This window comes from Gadus morhua, chromosome 6 (genome assembly GCF_902167405.1).
Source record: "Gadus morhua chromosome 6, gadMor3.0, whole genome shotgun sequence".
Lineage (NCBI taxonomy): Eukaryota > Metazoa > Chordata > Actinopteri > Gadiformes > Gadidae > Gadus > Gadus morhua.
The window spans coordinates 6122953-6142855 of record NC_044053.1 but is presented as its reverse complement, the minus strand read 5'-3'; the positions used below and the strand labels follow the sequence as shown (position 1 = coordinate 6142855).

Genomic DNA, 19903 nt, shown 5'->3' with positions numbered 1-19903 from the left:
TTGCTCTATGTATTATGTGTAGGAGCCTTGCTTAGTGTGGAAAGGCAAAGCCCTCATTTTTAATGCAGCGATATATTAAAGTGGAAACTATTTATACTTATTTTCTAAAGACCAGCATGCTACATTGCTAGACTTTTAGAATCCCCTACATACACACCAAGTAGAGAAAATCATCCAAGTATGTATGTGGGTGTGGGTGTCTATTTAAACAGATATATAGCTATAACGATAAAGAATAATCAAACAGACGTATCATTTAGACGATATCAAATGATCTCCATACACTGAATATAGAATTCTCTACACCATGAACAGAGAATCATCTATGAACAAAGAAAAATCGATGAAAAGAGAATAATATTCAGGTCAATGATTTTGTTAAACTAAAGCAACAAAGGAAAAGCTACATGTCCGGCCGATTCCAGATTGCTTTTAACCCTCCTACACTGTGGTGAAATATTCACCTTCAATGCAGTATAATAACTGCTGTCAAATGTTGTAAATAAGAACATGTCCTTTAGCCTGTCTCCATTATACTGAAATACGTTATTTACAGCCAAACAGTGCCCCCTATTGATTTTCATACAAGCTGCTCAGCAAAAACAATAAATAATCAGTATTGACCATACAGGAAAATCATGACATTTATTCCCAAAAAGTTTTAAATGACCACTTATTTTCGTGTTTTTCCTAACTTACAAAATCATTTTGTGAAACACACACACAAAGCTTACGATTACAACATGAAGTCATTATGGTGGTTCTTAATGTCGCCTAGTGCGGGAAAGGCGCCCATTAAAAAGGCAGTTAACAGTGTTCCGGGCACCGCAGATATCCTGTCATGGTGTCCAATAAATCTATATTAATATCACTCTCTCCACACCGGTAACCGTCCCCATCACTCCACAGTCCGTGGATTCGTCAAAGCACACGCGGGGGGGGGGGGGGGGGGGGGGGCGAAGCCGACCGGCAGAGCGCTACATCCGGAACACGCCAAACTGGGTCTTCTTCATGGGTGCGTTGAGCGCGGCGCTGAGACTCAGCCCCAGCACCAGCCGGGTGTCCGCCGGGTCGATGATGCCGTCGTCCCACAGCCTTGTCAATCAAAAACACAAACAGCGAGGCGTTAGACCACCGGACACAATCGAGCAGAACCAGGACTTGAAAAAGTCACCACAGTGCTGCAAGTTCTTTTTCCCGAATCACCGTTTTTTTTCTTCAGCTGTGCTCAACGATAATGAGACAACAACGCCACCACCACCACAAGTGATTTGAAGCACCCACAAAGAGCTGGCAGCATAGTAAGTGTGTCATTCTCCGTGGTAGGCCGGTTCCAAACATTTGAACAAATCAAGGATGATTATTCATTCTCAGACACTGATCCGGAAACCTATTTGTTCGAGCCCGAATTGACAGAGGAGGAACTTCTGGAGCTTGAAACGGGACGCGCAGAGAGGGGAGTAATGGCTCATCAATTAGTTGGGACAGATGCGACACAGGCGAGCGCAAACAAGAGGCTAGCGGTGCGACTGAGGTGCGACTGCGGTGCACGGAGTGGGAAAAAAGAGAATTTATATAATTTTGAAGGCTAGAAATCTCTTGTGAAGAAACTCTGGCTAGAGATTGCGTCAGCGAAAAAGACTCCTTTTTAGCACTGTACCACCCGGCCGTGGTGTTTTTGAAATCCGCCTTTTCAAATTAGGTAGGGAGGTAGGTAGGTAGGGAGGTAGGTAGGTAGGTAGGTAGGTAGGTAGGTAGGTAGGTAGGTAGGTAGGTAGGTAGGTAGGGAGGTAGGGAGGTAGGTGGGTGGGTAGGTGTGTGACAACTAAATGTCCTTGTGAAGGATTTCTCCAATACAATAGATTCTGTCAAACTTTAAAAATACACTTTGTTCAGATTTGGTGCACGTGGACATGCGTGTTGTCCTACTGAACATGGAAAGCAGGGTGTGTTGTACTACTGGAGGCCCAACATGGGAGACCGACCTGGCACTGCTGAAATAGGGGTTCCCCTCCTCCTCGAAGCGACGCACTATTGGCTCCTTCATGGCAGCCTCCTGTTCTGCCGTGAACTGGGGAGAGATTGTCACGAGTTAGCATCAGGAGGGAATGTAAACCCCCCATTTTAGCAGTAGAGCTTCCACCTACGAAAAATAAAATACAATTGTAGCGGTCGTCACCATAGACCTATGTAGATAGACGCTGCGATGCTCCTTTGATAGTCAACTCCATGTTTGAGAGGCCGAGGCGGGCCAGTAAACCGCTCCAGTAAACTCGAGAGCTTCGGTTTTACTGGATAAACAGCCCTTTTCTTACTTACTCTTCAAAAAAGGTAGCGTGAAATAATCAATAACAACAATTTGACAATTTTTGTTGAACGCCTTACAGACAACAACAAAACAGGTTGAGCCTCTGTTCCAATTTGTTTAAAGGGGACGTATTATACCAACAGGTGTGAGTGTGATTAGCCTTACAAGACGTTTGAAAATCTGCCCCATATGACGTGTCCACCTAGTGGACACGCCCACTAGTGATGTCATTAGGGGCAGATTTTCGTAAGGCTAATCACACTCGCACCTGGTGGTATAATATGTCCCCTTTAATTAATTAACGCACACACACACACACACACACACACACACACACACACACACACACACACACACACACACACACACACACACACACACACACACACACACACACACACACACACACACACACACACACACACACCTCTTTGCCCTCGCGGGCCTTCTGGTCCTTAGTGATGGTTGCTAGCACTGTGGCAGCCTGCTCCCCCCCCATCACAGAGATCCTCGAGTTGGGCCACATGTAGAGGAACCTTGGGCTACAGGGGGGGGGGGGGCAGAGGGTCAGTGTGAGGCCCATTCAACCACTTAGCAAGCCATGTAAAACATGAAGAACAACTGCTTCTACTCTCAACCGAGGTCAGGTAAAAAATGGATAAAGAGACAAGTTGCTGACGAATACATTAACGGTGAATCATCGTCATGGTTACCCCCCCCCCCTTCCCCCCCTTGTGACGCATTTCATGAATCACCTTCCATGCGATAAGAACTTAATTGCACTCATCGGGCCAACGGTTCAGCGATCATGAAATGGATTGTTCGTATCTGACAATTTGGTGACGTCACTGAATTTAACCGGAAATTTCCACGGGTGGGGGGGGGGGGGCCTGGTTACCTGTAAGCCCGCCCACACATGCCGTAGTTCCCCGCTCCGTAGGATCCCCCGATGAGGACTGTGATCTTGGGCACGTCGGCGCAGGCGACCGCCATCACCATCTTGGCTCCGTCCTTAGCGATACCCCCGGCTTCGTACTCACGGCCCACCATGAAGCCTAGCACAGGGAAGGAACGATCACACAAAAACACACGTAAAACAAATGCAGATAAAACCACGCTTCTCAGAAGACGAGTACAGAGATCAGGGTGTCACAAATCAAAGGACAACTTTGTTCCGGTAATTCTGCTTTCTTATCCTACGTCAGACTGTGCTTGCCCACTTCTTTACACAAAGCCGGGCTAGAGTGAACATGGCCAGGTCTTCTCTAGCGCTGGTCACTGTCAACAGTGGGCCTCTTATACGGTCTCGGTTTTTTGCGGTCACACATGGTTGAGCTGGTGGGATGTCCCCATTACTGAAGTACAACCTCCCACTGCACCACTGAGGCGTTTTAGCGCTTAGCAGTCGACCCAGTTGTCTTTCCGGCCTGGAGGGAGTTGTTTCAACAGGTGTTGTTTCTTTACGTCTGTGGGAGTAGGCTTTCTTTGTCTTGCCTTCCAGATGTTGAGGTGTTCTTCTGCTGGTGAGGTGTTCAGTGGTTCTACGCTTTGTAAGGTAGCTTCTTACTCAAATTCAGGCAATTTGGTGGAGGTGTGTAGCCATTGAGAGAATTTCTCTCATAACCGACCTGTTATCTTGCACTCAAGCTCCCCTTGCCACTGTTCTCCCTATCAGGGGAGCAATGCCTAAAGGCTCGATTCCACCGGAGGCGTACGCGCCGCGGGACGGCTCCGCCGCGGTCACCGCTGCTGATCGCTTCCACTCTAATCAATGAGACCATTTCCACCGGGCGCGCCGCGGAACGTTTCAGCAGCGTCCCAGGAGCGGCGTGCCGCGCCGCGGCGCTATCTTTCCTTCCAATTCTATTTTTGCCGCGAGCCGCTGCTAAACCGCGTCAATTTCGACAGAGCAGGTCGAGCCGGGCAGGAAGTGAAAAGTAAAAGCCATAGAGCATCCGGTCAATTTTCAAAATAAAACACAATACTCAGCTCATGTAACTTCACATCAACATTATTACGTCATGACCGTTGGCACCAGGTCAGCAGTCAATCAATCAAAGGGTCTCAGAGGGTCGGCAACATGGACGACGAGAGACTCATTGTCAAAGTTCAGCAACATGAAGTCATTTATGTACCAAATCATCATTTTTATAAGGAAAATGTCAGAAAGGACAAAGCGTGGCATTTAATTGCAATAGTTTTGGGAGTGGAAGGTGAGTACATTAGGTTTAGGATTATCGCGTGATCTCGCGTGAATACGGCTGGCTCGCAAGGCAGCCCTACGCTGCCGTTACGCGCCCGGTAGGAATGGACGCAGGGCAGAGGACGCAGCCGTTCTGCGGCGCGACGCGTCCGGTGGAATCCCGGTGTTAGAGAAGCTAGTCTGCCAGTATCTCTCAAGTCTCAGCCAGTAATACACCTACAGCTAGTTTGAGAGGATCCAAATATGTTTTTTTACAACGCTAAGATCTTCTCTATAAAGTTTGATCGAGTTAAAGTGCATCATCGATATGCAGAGCGTAACAAATGGGTAAATTCACAACATTGGAGAGTTGTCTCTTTTATTTTTTTACCCCGCGCAAGGCGCGCAGACTCGATGATCAGTTGATCATGGAGGTGACAGTATTTTGATTTAGCACGGATGACATATTGTGGTCATTTTAGGATTTAGTACAGTACAATTGTTACATATTGCTCCTTTAAACTCAGAGTTCATAAAGACGCTTCACAGGCCCAAATAAAATCTTGGTTTGATCTGGGTCAAGAATCTGTGTACCCCGCTTTTTAAAACTTATTTTTAAAAGCAGATTAACAAAAAGCAGCTTGATTGATTTTTTTACTTCAACCAGCAACAGAAAAGCTATAAGCAGCGTTTGGTTTGTCTTTTTCACCTTCCAACGTCGATAAAATACTTAGTTATTCCTATTTTATAAATAAAATACAATCTGCTGTTAACCTGACGAGATACCTTATGATAGCTATAAGGTATTTTTTTTTATCAAAAGCAGAATGTGCAAAAAGATATAACATTAATAATTTGTATATCATTTGTTTTTGGATAATGACATTTTATATTTGATTAATTTGGGTGGAACACTGTCTGCTCTCACTCCATTGACTCACTAAACAGCATGTCATACTGGATAACATTTGATAAATAAAATAGTTTTATGAATTACATTACGTGATGAATTTTCTGTGTTGTTTGAGAAAGTGGCACCAATCAGAATGGAGGCTCATGCATCTCTCATCATCAGGCAAACTATAAGTGCACTACTATTTTCTCCAACAAATGGAGAACCAATGCGATACCCTGTTTGTCAGCTGTAACACCCTGTTCCCTCCAAGGGTACATAGTGCCAATAACACCAGGTGCAGCATAAATGTAGAATAAACCAAGGCTTTTGAATGGCCCCGGCGCATACACCATATACTACTCACCACCCTCAGATGACTGGGACTTGGAGTATGGTGTTGGATGAGCAAGGTGGAGAAATGCCATTTATATCTTACGATACAATAACCAAATTATATATTTTTACCACTTTGTTTTTGTGACAACAAAAGAATAATGCAGAGTAGATTATCTTGAAGGCTGCCTTACAAGTCTAACAACAGCAGGCTCTTGTCTTGAAAGTATTTGTAGAACTTTGCCGACCCCCGCGTCCCCCTCGCCCGATCGAAAAATAATTTTTGATTAAGTTAATGTTCGACTTGTTGATCTGGTTTCAAAAATAAAAACGAATGAAACGGAGCACACTCATTTTCAAGTCGTTGTGGCTCAGAAAAAATATATTGTACAGTACCTCAAAGACTATTGCAACCAACACGTGATGATTTACACCCAATAATGTAGCGAGTAGAGATGTCCGATATTATCAGCCCACCGATATTATCGGCCCGATATTAGCATAAAAATGTAATATCTGTCAATATCGGTATCGGATTTTTTTTGAAAAAAAAATAAAATAAAAATAAAAATAAACATGGCACTTTTCCCTTAAATTAAGTTGAAGTATTTTTCTTATTTTGCACAGACCATGTTAACATTTGGAAAGCCTTGTTGCATTCAAGAGTGCATCCAGTGGGGCTTCACAATAACATTAAGCATGTTGTGTTAATTCCACAACAGGAGATATGTAATGTTACCTAAATTAGGTTTGAAGAAAAATAACCCAATTATCGACATCGGTATCGGCTGATATCGGAATCGAAAATTTAGAGTTGGACAATATCGCATATCGGATATCGGCATAAAAGCCAATATCGGACATCCCTAGTAGCGAGTCAAACAAAACACACTTACCGGTTATGTTTTGCAGGAAAATGAGTGGGATCTTACGCTGACAACATAGCTCAATAAAATGGGTCGCCTGTAGAAGAAAAAAAACAAAGTTGTCAATGTTTATTTTCATGGGTAGAGGCCAGGAACACAGAAGATACAATTCAAACAAAGAGATGGGATTTTGACTAAGTAACTAAGTAAATGACTAAGTAACACAAGTCTGACTCCAATCCACCTTACTACCAAACAAAAACAAGACAAACAGGCCCTCCCTTCTCAGCCTCAATTCATTTCACAGAGAGATTTTTAAGGTTCTCACACTTCGCAGTAACGCACTAAAATATTAAGCATTCTCTATATTCAGCATCACATTTGGTCCCGATGACAGAGCAAATGACATGGTAGCGTAATCATCGCAGAGCCTGGTACAATTGGTAGAGGGTGCCTGTCACCCTAAAAAAAAGAAATACAAAATGACTACAAAAGTGGCTATCAGGAGTTTAACAACGGAACCATTAGACTGTCAACGGGAGCAGAGATTACCATCCACCACAACAGGTACACTTGAGGCCTACAGTACTCCAGGAGCCAAGAAGTGAGGGAACGTTGGGTGTAGTGGAACACAAATCAGACCAGGGCTTTGCCTTTGTCGTTTTAATCCCAGAAACCTTAAAACAGATGGGGATCCACGATTAAAGTAATAACAATCAGGGTTTGTTTGGCCCGGGATGATAGCTACGCAAAGACCGCGGCCATCCTCCTGTCAGCGCCACAGACGGGTGGTACCGAGGAGCCGGCTCTGACAGCTGTCCTGGAAACCTGTCACGTCTCAACTGATTGGATTGTGTCTTCCATTGTGGCCACAACAGATTTAACTCCCGTTGTCTGATAAGAGACGTCTTCTTGTTTTGTTTTATGAAGTATCTGTTTGGTGGTGGGGGAACACAAGGCTTTTATAAATGTGTTGGACTGTATAATTGAAGCCTCTGCACCTCGATGGGGACTTCGGGGAAGTAGGGGGACCAGCTGATGTCCTTTCGTTTGTCTAAATATTAGCTTTTCTGCCCCAACCCCCACCACCACCAAGGCATCCAATTGCATTTATTCAAATGTCATCTTGCCAAATCAAGAGGCGAGCGAGTCTGAAGTGTTATTTCCAATTGACTGGTGAGGCAGCGGTCAAACCGCCACCAGTCACACATCTCAAACGTGTCAGGCCGGATTCAAATTGGTTTTATTTAAAAGGATTCGCTCGGTGTGAATCTATGCATTTCTTGACCCCAGCGATGCAAAGTGGCAATGTTGCCTCCCCGGCTAACGAGTACAGGCTCTCTCGTGGACGACAAATAGGCACTTGCTTTCGGTGGCATGAAACTTCCGTGGTTGTTCAAAAGGAAAGTGAAACAGGGAGAAGAGACGGTTGCTTTTGCCTTTAGAATCGATCCCTCAATGCCATTCATCCAGGCAACTGGACGACCCTCTAATTTGTTTTAACTTCCTTCTGCGTTGGTTCCAACGTTTTTTTTTGCTATCCTCAAAACACAGGAACTGTTTGCCAAAAGTAAGAGACATGGAATATTACCTTCTTCGCAGACTCTGAAAACAGCACTCCATTGTTGCCGATGATTCCAACGGGGTAGCCGAAGATTCTGGAAAAACCTGAAAACAGTTGGACAATAAAGTCAGACAGAGGACGGAACTTGAAGGAATGGGAATGTCTGCACTGCAGTGAGAGAATGGAAGAATATAGTAACCTGTAACAAGCGTATCCCCGTAGAACGCTTTGAACTCATCAAATTTACTCCCGTCCACGACCCGGGCAATTACCTGGAACCAGGAGGACACGCGAAAAGTTAACACTGATGCAGAATAAAACATCACTTTTAACTCTCGGTTAAAGGGTGATTGCATGCAGAGCTATTGTTAAACAACACATTTTGTTGGCCATTTGACAAATAATGTTTGTGAGGCAAAGCTTGTTACCGTGATTCAAGTATAACAAACAGATTATTCGTCCAGAAAGAATTGGTACGTTTCACAGTATTTGGGCAGGACCTAAACTGTAAGCACTGCCGAATGAAGAAAGGGCTCACACACATATTCAAATGGCTTTGTTCTTATATAACATAAACTTGACACACACACACACACACACACACACACACAAACACACAAACCATCCCCAACCAACTGAGGCCAAATTCAAATCCAGGCGAAGGTTTTGGACTTCGACAGTGCAAAACCTGAGAGAGAGTGCGAGTGGGAGTGTGTGTGTGTGTGTGTGTGTGCATGAGTGAGCGCGTGTTACCTCTCTAACATCAAAGTTACGCTTGAGATTTGCCCCGACGATGCCGTACAACTCATCTGCCGGGTAGAGAGGGGGCTCTGACGGCTCGATGGTCACCTTAGGGGGGAGAACAAAATGATGGCAGACGTGTTACGGATGCCTAGACATGGGTTATTGTCACAGGGCTCTGCTTTGGCTGCTTCTCCTTCTTTGAGAACTCAATGTGTGATTCACCGACTCCCACTCATGAAGGTCCCCGGCTGATTATGTATAATGCGGTGCAAAAAAAAAACAACACAGAACATTGGCTTGACTTCTGATGTAACTAAACATGAAGTCCAATGATCATTGAAAAATAAAGAAAATCATCCTTATCCTTTCAACTGTTAAATGATGAATACTACTCTACACTTCCATGATATGCATTGCTTTCCCTCTTACATCTCTGCCAAAAACAAGTCCTCGAGGGAAACGTGTTAAACAGTTCGAAGGACTACAACTCGCTTGTTTTGATAAGCATAATTTACCCACAGCGGGTCACCACTGAAATACGCCACGCAAAATACATCTAACAAGGAGAAAATGTGGACTCCCACTGCCGTCTCAGCAGGCTAACAACGCCTTGATTTCACAAACAAGTCACACGTTGAAACAAGGCCTTGGTCGACGTCGCGGGTTTGCTCGTGCAGACGGTCGTCATGACGGCGAGACCTGCCTCCATGTTCTTCCTGTAGTTGAGGTTCCGGACGGCCTTCCGCGCCAGGTGTAGAGCGTGGTTGTCGTCTAAGGCGTAGTGATCCGTAACGCCAGACTTCCTGTGGAACGGGAAACCCATCTGATTACACATTAGCATACATGGGATGCTTAGCAGATTACAGATCAAATCAACGATCACGTATGATATGCTTCAGGATACAATTAACTGCACAACACACGTGTTGTCGTGGTCTATCATAGTCGGAGGCTCGATTAAAGTTGAGCAGGCGTTGAAATTTCCATTTATTTAAAATGCTTTAGCTGATCTCACATACATCCTACATTAAGACAAACACAACTAACATAGTAAAACAAACTTGAAGGCTCTTACCAGCCTGTAAGGATGGGCATAGAACAAGACTATATTCTGGCCTTCTCCTATCCCCCTCCAACACCAACCATACCCAGGCTTAAATAAATAAATATCACTTAATAACAATCACATACTAAAACAGTCAAAAGTCCCCTTTAATGTATGATTGAAATATAATAAAAATCCATTACCTTACTCTAAAAGCCTGCAACGACATACAAGTCACACATACTATTGCCAGAAATGGAAATACCCCTTTAATGGGACAGCCTCGACCACCGCGATCCCCTGATATAAATACCAGGAGTGACGGGAGAACTGTGGTGAGTATGACCGACTGAAGTTGTGACATTACTGATCACTGGTAGCGGTTACCAAATGGTTGGATATAAATAATTCATACAATGAAAAGCAGATGAACAGAAATGATCATTGGTGCAAATTGTCGCGGTGTTCACACAAAAAAAAAAACAGTGAGTTGAACCATCTTTGACTTCGTCCTTGAGATGTTGAAAAAATATTCCCTTTGCTTTCATGCCGTAGCGCTTGCTCCATAGTGCTGTCAGCAAGCCGCACGAGAGTGACGAACGCGTAGCGCCTTGTCACACATGCAGACACGCATTGTAAATTCACGCATGGTATTGCTAAATTACAACAATTATAATACATATTATTTCATGCAAATTATCAATTAATTTACATGGAAGCCATATGGGCTTTAATGAAATGTGATTAGCGATCATACAAATGGGAACCAGCCTTTAGATTCACTGCAGTCCTATCCAGAGCCACATCCTTATCTCGCAGCGACTACTATATATTCCCCAATCACTGTCCATTAGCCGTGTGGCACCAGCACAGGGAACAGCGGCTCAGACAGGGCGCTGGGAGGTCATGGGGAGGCTGCTTCCTACAATAAAAGACCGGTCTCTTACCTGCAGTGAAGATCAGCCCCGCCCAGGTCTTCAGCAGACACCTCTTCTCCGGTGGCAGCTTTCACCTACATCGCGAGGCAGAGATGTTCACTCTCACAAGCGTACACCGTACCAGAAACGTTCCATGCACCGACCCTCAATTTTGAATCGTGAATCATATTGAATGAAGTTGATTTTGAATCAAATCGTTAACCCCCCAAGAAACAAAATCAAACCAAATCATGAGATACCGAAAGAATTCCGCCCCTAGCTAGTCTAGACTAGCTAGTCTAGACTAGACTTCAAAATCAACTTCATTCAATATGATTCACGATTCAGTACATACTTGTGCTAATTTGCGGATCCACACCAGTGCTAAGAAAGGCGATGGTGCAAATGACGTCCTGCAACGTAAAGTATAAAATAGGATTATGTTGTTTTTAATATTTGAAAAGGTACTATCAAATGAGTGCAACAATGTTAACAGTCAAAGGTCAATTTTTGGAAGTTGTGAATCAATTTCGAATCATAGAAGATATCTTGATTCTGTGTTTCCCCTACACCCCTGACCAGTTCCTAAGATAATAACCGATGTCTGCGGGCCAGGAAACAGTCGAGTTCCTGAATGCGTATCCGTGCGGCCTTGGGTCATTACCGCATCAGGGCTCTCAGATGAGATTAGACAGCAGTCTATTAGATGTTCCAGGAACAAGATCTACATGTGGTGATGAAGCTACACTGTGGTGCTACACTGCGGAGCCAAGAGGCAGATAGCATGAGCGCTGCCGTCAACCACTCAGCCTTTTACCATAACCAGAGAAACTAACCAGAGAAGAGGCACCGGCCTTTCATTAGCCATCCTTCCATAACGCAGTCGTGCGTTATAATCTCGTCGTGTTGTTCATATAGTGGGTCGTCTGTGTTTCCACAGGCAAATGATCCCTTGGAGATTTTAATTTGCATACTTACATATATTCATTATACTATGTAGTCATTAATTAAAATAATTGATCCATCATTATTTATTTATTTTTCCCTGAAATCCAACACCACATGGGTCCTGACCCAGAGAATTGAAAGCTCTGAAAGGGCGCACTCCCACTAGGCCATCTGTCCTGTGCCCAAGTCTGTTTCCCATCTGTACCGTGCTCAAGTCTGGATTGTTTGGCTAGTGTGAGCACGCCAACCGTACTCAAGTCCAGTTCAAATACAGTACAGATGCTCATGAGCCGACACGCGCACACGCACGGCTACGCAACCTGAGCTGGATAACATACTCCATGCGACCCTTCATTCCCATTAAACAGTAAACATGACGGCAAGCGGTTCACGTTGGTGCGATGGTCAAGAGTCTAGACCTCTTTGGAATAATTTGCACACTCCCGAATGTTTAGTTTTTTTTTTATGAATGAAGACACCCGCATGCAAGAATCAGTTCACGTCCGAGTGTAGGCTACAAACGCGATTAACTATTTACAAGTGCAAAAACGCCAACATATTTTTTATTTTGTTGAACATTTTGTTTTTTTCCCCAGACAAAAGCCTCGTAAGGACAGTTCCTCTGCGACTCTCTCGTAGATCGCACCATCTTTCAACGTCTTTGTTTCATACGAATGCATCTCCTTCTCTCACATGATCAGCAGCTCGCGGATTTCACTTTCTCTCCAATTAGAAGTTAACTGCTCATGATCATATCGCTGCGTTGTCTCTGTGGAGACACTACTACCCAAGCCCCCCCCCCCCCCCCCTGGAACCGCGGAGCCATCGCATTTACAACAGAGTTAAACCCAATAAACCACCAATGTGTGCAGGGTCCGGGAGGGTAAATTGGGGTTCTAGCTCAAGCAGGCAATTTACCTCGGGGAGTGTAAACGCGCGGACCGTGCTGCGAAAAGGCGTGCATAAAACGGCCTATTTGGCAGTGTTAAAACGCTCAGTGAGAGAGGGCTGTATCTGAGTAGGACGACTCCAAATAAGCAACAAAGTCAGTGAAGGGTCAACTGTGTTCTCTGTGTGGTTCTACTAAGCAGCGGACGCTTGGTGGTGACGTATGACGACGGTTGTACAAGAGGCAACCGTACTCAGGCACAGTTGAGATTGCCTAGTGTGCGCAGCACAGACCAGCGCACAGCGGAGGGGGAGGCACCTGTACCGTGCTCAATTACATTCGTACTTGAGCACGGTACAGATGTCTTTTTCGGCAGGGGGTCCAATCAACCTTTGCCACGTCACCCGTCACCGTCACGCTCACGCAGAGCAACATACTATTGATGTCCGCGTTCTCTGTAACATATCGAGGACGTGACCCTACCAGAGGCGGTCCTCCCAGGAAAATGGTTCCTTGCTTGCGCACGATGATGCTCTCGTCGGCCATGGCTGGTACGTAGGCTCCGCCGGCGGTGCAGGAGCCCATCACCACCGCGATCTGTGAGGGGGAAGGGTTGCGTTAGCAGACTCACTCTGGAAACCATAAGCCCGTTCAGAGGTTTGCTGTGCGTTCTGGGTCGACCACAAACAGCAGGTCGATGGAGGAGTTGAAACGGGTAAAGGCTGAGACGGGAGCGAAACCAGCAGCGGTCGGTAAACTACTGATGTTCCAAGTTTCAAGAATGCTGACCACAACGCTTTTCCGGCTCTCATTTATCAGGGCGAGGTGAATGATTCTTAAAGCCCCTGGGCTACAATTATTAAATTATCGTCCATGCAACACACAAGAAATCTTAAAATACAGCCCTGCCTCATTCACGTGGCAGATGCGTTGCATGGCTAAAAACGATACCCTTATTTTTCATTTTTGGGTCACGCTTCAAACATGAACCAGAGCTTCTGCTCTGTATGTTTTGGGTTTCACAGATAGAGGCTTGTAGACTAACGTCACCGTTTTAGCCTCAACAGTTGAATCTTTCAGATGTAGGGGAGAAGAGATATAAAGGGACATCGGCATAATTTTTCAATATGGAGGCTTTCAAAACAGGGTCAAACTCGCTTGGCATCCCAGACTCCACAGTAATTAATGTTGACAACGCTGCCAAATATTTCATCGGGCCCTCAGAAAGGCCAGTCCCCGTCCGGACGAGAGGAATTAATAGAGTCCCTGCTCTTTGTGAATCCCCGGGCCGGTAAACACGCGGTGACACAGGTCACCTCTCGACCTCCGTCTATTTACGCTGCACCGATGTGCCTGCAGGCATCACCTTCCTATGATTACAACCGCCCTCGTGTTCCGGAAGCTTCCGCTTCTCACCCACCACAGCCATCGCCGAAACACATCTCTAAATCTCAGACTCAAATAAACAAACACAAAAACAAACTGGGCACAAAACTGATTGCACATCCGTGTGAGGTGTGACCAGAGAACCTCTGTTGGCAAGTACTCGGTTGAACTGTGGCATTCACTTTTTCCAGGACGTTTTTCTTTTTTTTTTACATCTCTCTCGGTTTCACTTGCCTTTTGTTTTCTGCCCGACTTCATCCATTTTTCATCCCCTATGATTACGTTATAGTAGTGTAGCGCAGCAGGGTCTATGACTTCCAGTCCAATCGGCTAACAGAGTTGGGGCCTTCCTATGTGCCTCACAATAAAAACTAGAAACTAAAATATGGAGCGACAAGAATAAAATGAACCCAATTTCGATATCAATCATTTCCTCGTTTCAATGGTTCGTTCACAGAGCAAGCAATGGAAAAATATATATAATAAGACTACAATTTATTGGAGGGAAAATACAAAATCACGACCGTCAAAACTCACCTGGGCCAAACCCTCGGATGACAGCCTTGCCTGGTTGAAAAAGATCCTTCCAAAGTGATCCCTGTCAGGGAAGACATCGGCCTGCCTGGGCAGATTGGCTCCGCCGGAATCCACTGGGAACGCAGGGAGAGAGCGCCATCATCGGCTGACCTTTGATGTCTGGCCTGTAGCAATGTGCTGTAAGACCTTTCATTCCTTTGTACAGTCTAGTCCGACCTACACGCCCGCCCCGGGTGCGGCCGTTTAGGCTGATCAAAGCTGATGCATTGTGGAAGGAAGGAACACAGACCTTTTTCCCCCCGGGCCAATAGACTCGCACACAATTAGCCAGTTGAGATATGGCCCATTGGATTTTCATTCATCATGTAAAATACAATTTTGCGCCGCTTAACGGATTCTCCGGTGTTAACAAATACACGCCTAATGTTATTATCCGTCTCATCAATAATCATAGGCTTAATCATTTCTTCACTGTAGCTCCGCAAACAATAGGAGCTAAACAGAGTCCTTTGGTGAGACGGGAGCAAGTAATAACAGCGATAACAAATTTCAAATCCACCCCGAAAGAAAATAAGTGGAAAAGCAGGCAAAAGCCCCCGCACATTAATCGTGCAGTGCTTTATTTGGCCGTGTCAGACTCGATAAATGGTGCCCAATCTTTCGGGAGCCCCGAGGGCTTCATCCGGGCAGTGCTTTTCTTCGGTGGCGGCACCCAGGCAGGAATCACTAGGTCAGGCTTAAAACCGCCCTCTCTCTCTCTCTCTCTCTACATTCGTGAGCTTCATCTTGGAATGCCGCGTCCACCGACAAACCAACACTGATAATGGAGCGTTTACTCGTTCCATGTTGCCCATTATTCAATCCGGAAAAAGTCTATAAAGAGCTGCCTTCGTCTTTAAACATGAACTTCTCTTCACTTTTTGAAGCAACAACATCAACAACAAAGTTCTGTTTCCAAAGTAGTGTGTCAATTAATGACAACATGTCTATGGTAACAGCTTTAAAGTGTCCCATGGCAACATCTTCTCCTATACAGCTAGCCCTGATTAGGCACTCTTTTACGACCCAGTAAAAGTAAAGATCACCCACTCACCTAGATATATGCACGGCAGGTGGTTCTGCTGGGCTATTTCCTGTGCGCGGAGGTGCTTTTTCACTGTAACAGGGTAGTATGTCCCTCCTTTGACTGTGGCGTCGTTGGCAACAATGACACACTCCACTCTGTGAGGGATGAGACGGCACAAGAGCTATACACTGGATCCCTGGTAATGGAGCTTGTGCATCACAACCAAGCAGCAGCCATGACGGAGGAGATGAGTTGTTTCTTAACGGCCTTTTTGGCGGTGCGAGGTAGGCGGATGCAGCAATGCCGCCGTTCTAGGTCAATGGGAAGGAATGGGGTTTCAATCTCGCAAAGCCAATAAATATTTTTTTCATTCGGTTGGGCTCCCAGTGGCTAGTTCATCTTCATGCTATGTATTTTCTGAGGTCCTGGTTGACCTTTTTATTTTCTTTTATAACACTGCAATGTGCAACAGTTCAACTAGCTTGTAGCTTAAAATAACCACGACATATCTGTAGCCAATGCTGATCGATAGCGATTACAATAATGTTACCAATAAAATCACATCCTGTTACGGATGTGTTCTACAAATAACAAACACTGGCCAACAACCTCTCTTTGTTTACAAGAATCGTACTATGGACACGCCATAGTACAGCTGTGCTACGCTAGGTCATGTCACACGGTAGCAGAGCAAGCTAGCGAGGAAAGAGTGGACAGAACACTGTTAATCTGTTATTCTCCCACCTATTAACTGGGAGGAGTTCAGTCTATCACAATGCTATTTAATAGAATGCTTATACATTTTGGCTATAGACAAGACGGACATATTAAATTCCAGCCCTCAACTCGCCAAATATGGTGTGTTTCATCCACTATAAATCTTTCAAAACTGTGATGCTCCATTGGAGAATGATCTACACCCTCTAAACGGTTGTGTGTAAGCCAAAGGGTGACCTCACAGACGCTACCACCGTCAACACAACACGGCGCCTCTAGACTTGGCGCACTGAAACTTAGGCTAGACCACAGTGGGATGCACTTGACTGGTTTCAGACCACACTTGTTCAGCCCCTCTTTGTTAGAACTATTGATCGTTTGGATTCGCTGTGTGATTGTTTGGCTGCAGAACACTCGGGCAACACTTCTTTTAAGAGCTGGCTCGGCTGGATTGGGCCGCTTCCACTTCTATTGTGTTGCGAGAAGCGGCAACTGGCTAAGAGAGTCAGACAAGGTCTAAAAACAGGGTAGATGGCAACAAGATTATTGATAAAAATGAATAGAATAGTTGCCAGCCAATTATTTTTTCGTAGTCTTGTTGCTTGTTATCCATATTGGTGCAATGGCGTCAGGGTTAGTTACCAAAACAGTAACTGACCCTGTGGAAAGTTTCAAGTTTCAAGTTTCAAATTCAGCATTTTTCTGGGTTAAGAAATGGAGAGAGACAGGACAGTTTAGTGAAGAAGAGGACTGCCATGTTGAAGAGGATTGCAAGTAGGCATCAAACCTTTGGTCACTCATTACGAGGCTAACCGTCTAGCTGGCTACAGAGCACTAGCAGGTTGAGACACCAGGTTTGGTTACGGATGCAAAACGGCATCCGACCTCATTTAAAAAGATATTCAAGAGATTCTTACCCTGAAACCCGTCCGATTCCAGTGATGATACCCCCAGCTGGGACCTCTTCTTTGCCGTACAACTGATATGCTGCAAACTGGGAGAACTCCAAAAATGGCGTCCTGGCGACAAGAGGGGAAGCAGTACATCGTTTAAATATAAAGCATAATGTTACTAGATAATAACCATCAGTACATATAAACTTGTATGCGATTCATGTTTTATTTCATTGAACACATGGGTTATTATAGAGACTACAGTGTCATGGAGGAACTATTGAATGTGATGTTTATTATTAAACAAACTAAATGTGTAAAAGTGCCTGTTGAAGCAGAGTAGTACCCAGGATCCAGAAGTCTGTCTATGCGTTCTCTGGGTAGGAGCTTGCCCCGAGATACGTGAAGGTTCCTGGCCTTCTCTCCTCCACCTGAATCAACCAAAGCAGGCTCTGTTCATTATCACACCACAGGTGAGATCCACATGCCCTTTTACATCCCCTAATGTTTATCAAATTCATATTATGAGGCTTTATAAGAACATTACATTAAACATTAACCTCATAACATAGTAGGGTCTACAGCTTTATCCTCTCATGAATCCTGACACTTACCAAGTTTGACCTTCTCTGACCGGGTTTTTAGTTCTTCAACGAGAGCTTGCATTTGCTCATAATTTTTCTGAAAATACAAATATATCAATCGGTCAAGGATTTCACAAAAAACCTTGAGAACACTATGATGTTGCCAACAGATTGCATCTACCACAAAAACAGATTCTGCTGAGGTGGCTAACAAAGGAGGCAGGCGACTATAAAGTCTCAATGTCTATGGATGAGATGTGAAATTTAACATTAAATCAGTTATGTTTAATCGATTGGGTCAGGAAAAGTTATACCTGGATTTGGTTTCTCATGCATTCTTCGGATTATGGAAGCAGGAATAATCATTTATATAATGTGCTCATCGTTAGTAAATTCTTTATTTTTTGCTGTGGCTCTACGCCAGCATGTATATTATTTATACTAGTAGGCAACATATCAAGACAGGTGTCAATCATGCTTCACTTTCTATCGGTTCAGCTCAGTGTCTAGGGCTTTGATTGAGTGTATCTGAAGGTGCTCTTCCATATATGACATGTTGACAGCTTATACATAACATAATAGGTCCTCAATTCTTCAAGTATGGTCAAGTCTAGCCAGGGTTCAGCAAAAACGAGATTCAATAAATAGCATCTGCTTCTGTGCAATGATGATGGAATTATACACCAACAGAATAATAAAGACTATACCGCCACCATGTGTTATTTTTTGGTTTTGCAGCAACATAACAATATAATTGAAACGCTATTCCATAACTCACTTTATTTAAAAAATAGTTTGGAAAAGTATCACCCATAGTATAACATTAAAGCCTAGTATTTTGATATGTTTATTTCTATTGTGTGTTGGGTGTTAGAGATATTGTGGCTTACATGTATTGTCATTTATTCGGTTAAAATATATCACCCTAAAGCACCACTGAGTCTCAAACATATCTAACGTACCTGGTTCCAATCAATAAAATGTGGGGGGCACAGTATAGGCATCATATTAGTGATGCTAAGACCTTTACCCCATAATGTCTCAAGGTTTGACCTCACCGAGGAAAGTGAGTCGGCAAAGTGTTAACTAGGAGTGTATTTTATATGATTTGCTCATAAGGTGCATGTGACCGTCTGTGAGTATTCATGGATAATATAATGTCTTCGAGTCATCCAAGAAGGTATCATACAAGTGAGCTGTCAAATACAAAACATGCATGTTTTATAAGCCAAGTTTAGCACTAATGTGTACCTGGTAGTCCGCAGACTGGGAGTCAGGGGCCGAGCCGAGCGTCGCTACTTGGTCCCCATAGTAAGTCCTGGAGGAGGCCAAGCCAACGCTTCTGCAGCGGAGCAGCCATGGCCTGACCTTCTGCAGAAGCATGTTGCAAAAGTTACCAGCAGTTCACTTGCAAAGCAACTGTCTTCTCTGCTAGCAGGTTAGCCCTACCACAAAATCTCTTCTTCTGGTGTTATACTGAAGTGGGGGTTATTATCGCCACCTAGTGGCATGAGTTTGTACTTACTTCAATTTAACTTGATTGGAAATTAATCAAGTTAAATAGGAAAAAGATTGGAAATTAATGAAAAGGTTACTTATGTGGTCCTAGACAATGCAATTGTTGTTATCTTTCAAGATTTAGTGATAATAAACATGGGATGTGTTATGTGGAATAGCTGCAGTATTCTCCTTGGAAGATATTTCAGTCTATGCCTACCACATCTTTTAGCCAGGCTGTACAAACGGTTGCAACCAAGAATATGCTTAGTGATTTGCATGATAGATAGGAAACGTGACCTCACTTGATATAAGTAAAGTTAATAGAATATAAGATGAAACTGAATGATACTAGACAAAACGTTGACCCACCATCTCAGCTAAGTAAGTGATATTCTTCTTAGAAGAAAACACTGTGATAAGTTACAAAGTTATAATGTGAAGGCAAAGTGCAAAAGAGCAAAACAGCGGAAAACTGCATTTTTGTTGTTACCCCTAGAGAACGAGTTAAAGGGGCCCTATCTTACCGTGT

The 19903-nt window shown here is 44.2% G+C and overlaps 1 protein-coding gene across 1 annotated transcript; it reads right to left on the bottom strand.

Moving 5' to 3' along the window:
• Window positions 1–619: 619 nt before the first annotated feature.
• Window positions 620–19345, bottom strand: mccc2 (methylcrotonyl-CoA carboxylase subunit 2). Its single transcript, XM_030359118.1, has 17 exons — window positions 19126–19345; window positions 17905–17971; window positions 17637–17721; window positions 17315–17416; window positions 15708–15835; window positions 14615–14727; window positions 13175–13288; window positions 10885–10949; window positions 9596–9695; window positions 8902–8997; window positions 8348–8420; window positions 8176–8252; window positions 6615–6681; window positions 3207–3363; window positions 2736–2850; window positions 1986–2071; window positions 620–1095 (listed from the first exon to the last, which is right to left on the bottom strand). The coding sequence occupies exons 1-17, from the start codon at window positions 19255–19257 to the stop codon at window positions 978–980; spliced, it is 1695 nt and encodes a 564-aa protein (XP_030214978.1). The 5' UTR covers window positions 19258–19345; the 3' UTR covers window positions 620–977.
• Between the last annotated feature and the right edge of the window lie 558 nt (window positions 19346–19903).

Coding starts and splice junctions, on each gene's coding strand:
- mccc2 (XM_030359118.1), bottom strand. CDS start 19,257: ATGCTTCTGCAGAAGGTCAGGCCATGGCTGCTCCGCTGCAGAAGCGTT. Junction 2,851..3,206: donor ATGTGTGGGCGGGCTTACAG/GTAACCAGGCCC, acceptor CCCCCCCTGTAG/CCCAAGGTTCCTCTACATGT. Junction 1,096..1,985: donor CCCTATTTCAGCAGTGCCAG/GTCGGTCTCCCA, acceptor TTGATTGACAAG/GCTGTGGGACGACGGCATCA.